Source organism: Phaethon lepturus, unplaced genomic scaffold, assembly GCF_000687285.1.
Source record: "Phaethon lepturus isolate BGI_N335 unplaced genomic scaffold, ASM68728v1 scaffold19918, whole genome shotgun sequence".
NCBI classification, from domain to species: domain Eukaryota; kingdom Metazoa; phylum Chordata; class Aves; order Phaethontiformes; family Phaethontidae; genus Phaethon; species Phaethon lepturus.
This window is the reverse complement of record NW_010558507.1, coordinates 513-2,626: the sequence shown is the minus strand read 5'-3', so window position 1 is coordinate 2,626 and position 2,114 is coordinate 513. Positions and strand designations below refer to the sequence as shown.

Here is a 2,114-nt window from a genome sequence, read left to right as displayed (position 1 = left end):
GGGGGCAGGGAGAGAAGCTACACTTCTCAGTTTAACTTCTGTTAAACCAGTGCAGTATCTTTTGTATTTGAATTCTGTTACCTGGAAACTCTGAGGCTTTTAAATCTGGAAAGTGGTTAAAAGGAGATTTTTGCTAGTCACTTCTCTAGTGTCTTGCTGCCATAGCTTACTACCTCTGTTTTCTAAGCCATGCTGAAAGAGAAACTCTATCCATTCATGTGCCATTTATACCAGTACTAGGGAAAGGATGCAAAAGAAAGAACTAACATTCCTTCAGTACTACTTTTGCCCTTTACTCACACAGATCTTGCAGTGCACCAGCCTTCCTGTAGAATACAAATGTTATTAGTTAAAGGAAATGTATTACTTAAGGAAAAACATAATGAAAAGAATCCTGTAGTTTACAATGTTCCCCTAATGCTACTAATCTTTTGTGCTTTTAGAAGTATCTTCTCCCTTCCTGCAAAAAGTTGATGTGGTCTCTGAAGTATCCCAGGAAACATGTGAAGCCCTGGCTGACTGCCTCAACCTATTCACAAAGCAAGAAGGGGTATGTATTGTGCTGCATGGGCCTGTAAAGGGTCAAATATCTTAATATTTTTTGCTAGTTCCCTGCTTACCTGTCACAAAAACAAATATACAAACCCATAGAACTTCATTGTTGGTAAGCTGTCCTTTTGCATGCTGAATGTGATGAAAACTCATGCTTCTAGAGAAAGCATAGATAAGTTCCCTTACAAAAGGCTATCTTAGCATTTGAGTGTTCAGAAGAGACCCAGATTTTGCTTACAAACTACTGCTTGTAAAGTACAAACTGAATGCTTGAACTCAATAAAGCAGTTGCTTTGATTTGAGGGTTAAAATACTAAGGAAAATTAATCTTTTTTTGTACTGGGTAACAATATTGCTTCTGAATTTATTTTTCAGACCATGTGCTTAGTGGGTGTGCGAATGCTCTCTATTGAACTTCTGGTTTCCCTGGTGACAAATAGCTTGTATGGTGTTAAACATAATGCAAATGCTTCGATTTGGGAATATATGTCAAACTCATTAATTGCCAGAATAGGAGATCTGGTATTTTTCTCCCCTCTTGAAGATACCAGAGTACTGTGGAATAAATTTCTCTTCCTGTATTGTGGTAACACTAATCCCTCAGGCTCTTGTTGCCATCAATAAGCTGTGTTTCAAAATGAGGTTTGTGTTGGTGCTCTTAATCTTCCAGTTACTTCAGTGAGCTGCAAACACTGGCTCCATTGTCTAGGTTTGGTTTAAAATATTTTTTTCCCCATTCCTTTCTCAGCCTTTTTGTCTCCAGTCACAAGTCTCCTAGACTAAAGTCGAGTCAAGCTCTAGTGGAGTAGAGCAAGCATTGCTTCTTTACATTGGGTTTTTTCTTTAAGAACATCTAATATTAAAGTTGCTAGTTCCATTTGTGGATGAGGGGGCAATTGTTACAACAGTGGGTGTATCATGTTAGTTAGTATTCTGTAATTGTGTTGGCATCTTGCTTCAAGCCAGACTAAAATAGCTTTTCAGAGTGGAGTATGGTAAAACATATGGTGAAATTGTAATTTCACCTTACTTGAACTTGAAGAGTCTCAGTGTAGGTGTTAGGCCTTATTTTAATCTAGAAGCACATAGATTTGGGCACAGAGGGATAAGCTGAGGTGTGAACTTGCACTTCTACCATAGCTAGTGAAGTCAGTTGGTCATGACAGGGAGAAGATGTGATGCTGCAGTTTTGTGTCTTGGTATTTTTAAACTTCAAGCTATTGCAATTTGAGAATATAATGCAAGCTTTTAAAGATGCCATAAGCTCATAAGAGGAATTACAGCAGCAGTCTCTTCCAAAGACTTGAACCTTTCCAAAAAGTCACGTTCCTTGAGCATGACTGCTCTTAAACCCACAGCATATAAAAAAAAAAATTTTTTTTTTGGTGTTTGTCTCTTTTCTGATTCATGATCTCAATAGTGAAGTTAAGGCTTAAGTGTTGTAGATGTTTGGAGATGACTGCCATGAATGCTGTGCTCTGGCAGTAACTGGCTGCTGTTAATTTAGAACTGCAAAACTACCTTCAGGAGGGGTAACTCAACTGTTGTGTAAAAGCTTCTGT

General features: G+C 38.1%; 1 protein-coding gene across 1 annotated transcript in view; it reads left to right on the top strand.

Moving 5' to 3' along the window:
* Positions 1 to 550, top strand: part of LOC104625462 (oxysterol-binding protein-related protein 1-like) — a gene marked incomplete at its 3' end in the record, with an annotated part of 23,143 nt that extends 22,593 nt beyond the window's left edge. Inside the window, exon 14 of the mRNA XM_010293089.1 lies at positions 444 to 550. Coding sequence (XP_010291391.1) covers positions 444 to 550 — 107 coding nt within the window. The remainder of the gene's footprint in view (positions 1 to 443) is intronic.
* Positions 551 to 2,114: the final 1,564 nt, after the last annotated feature.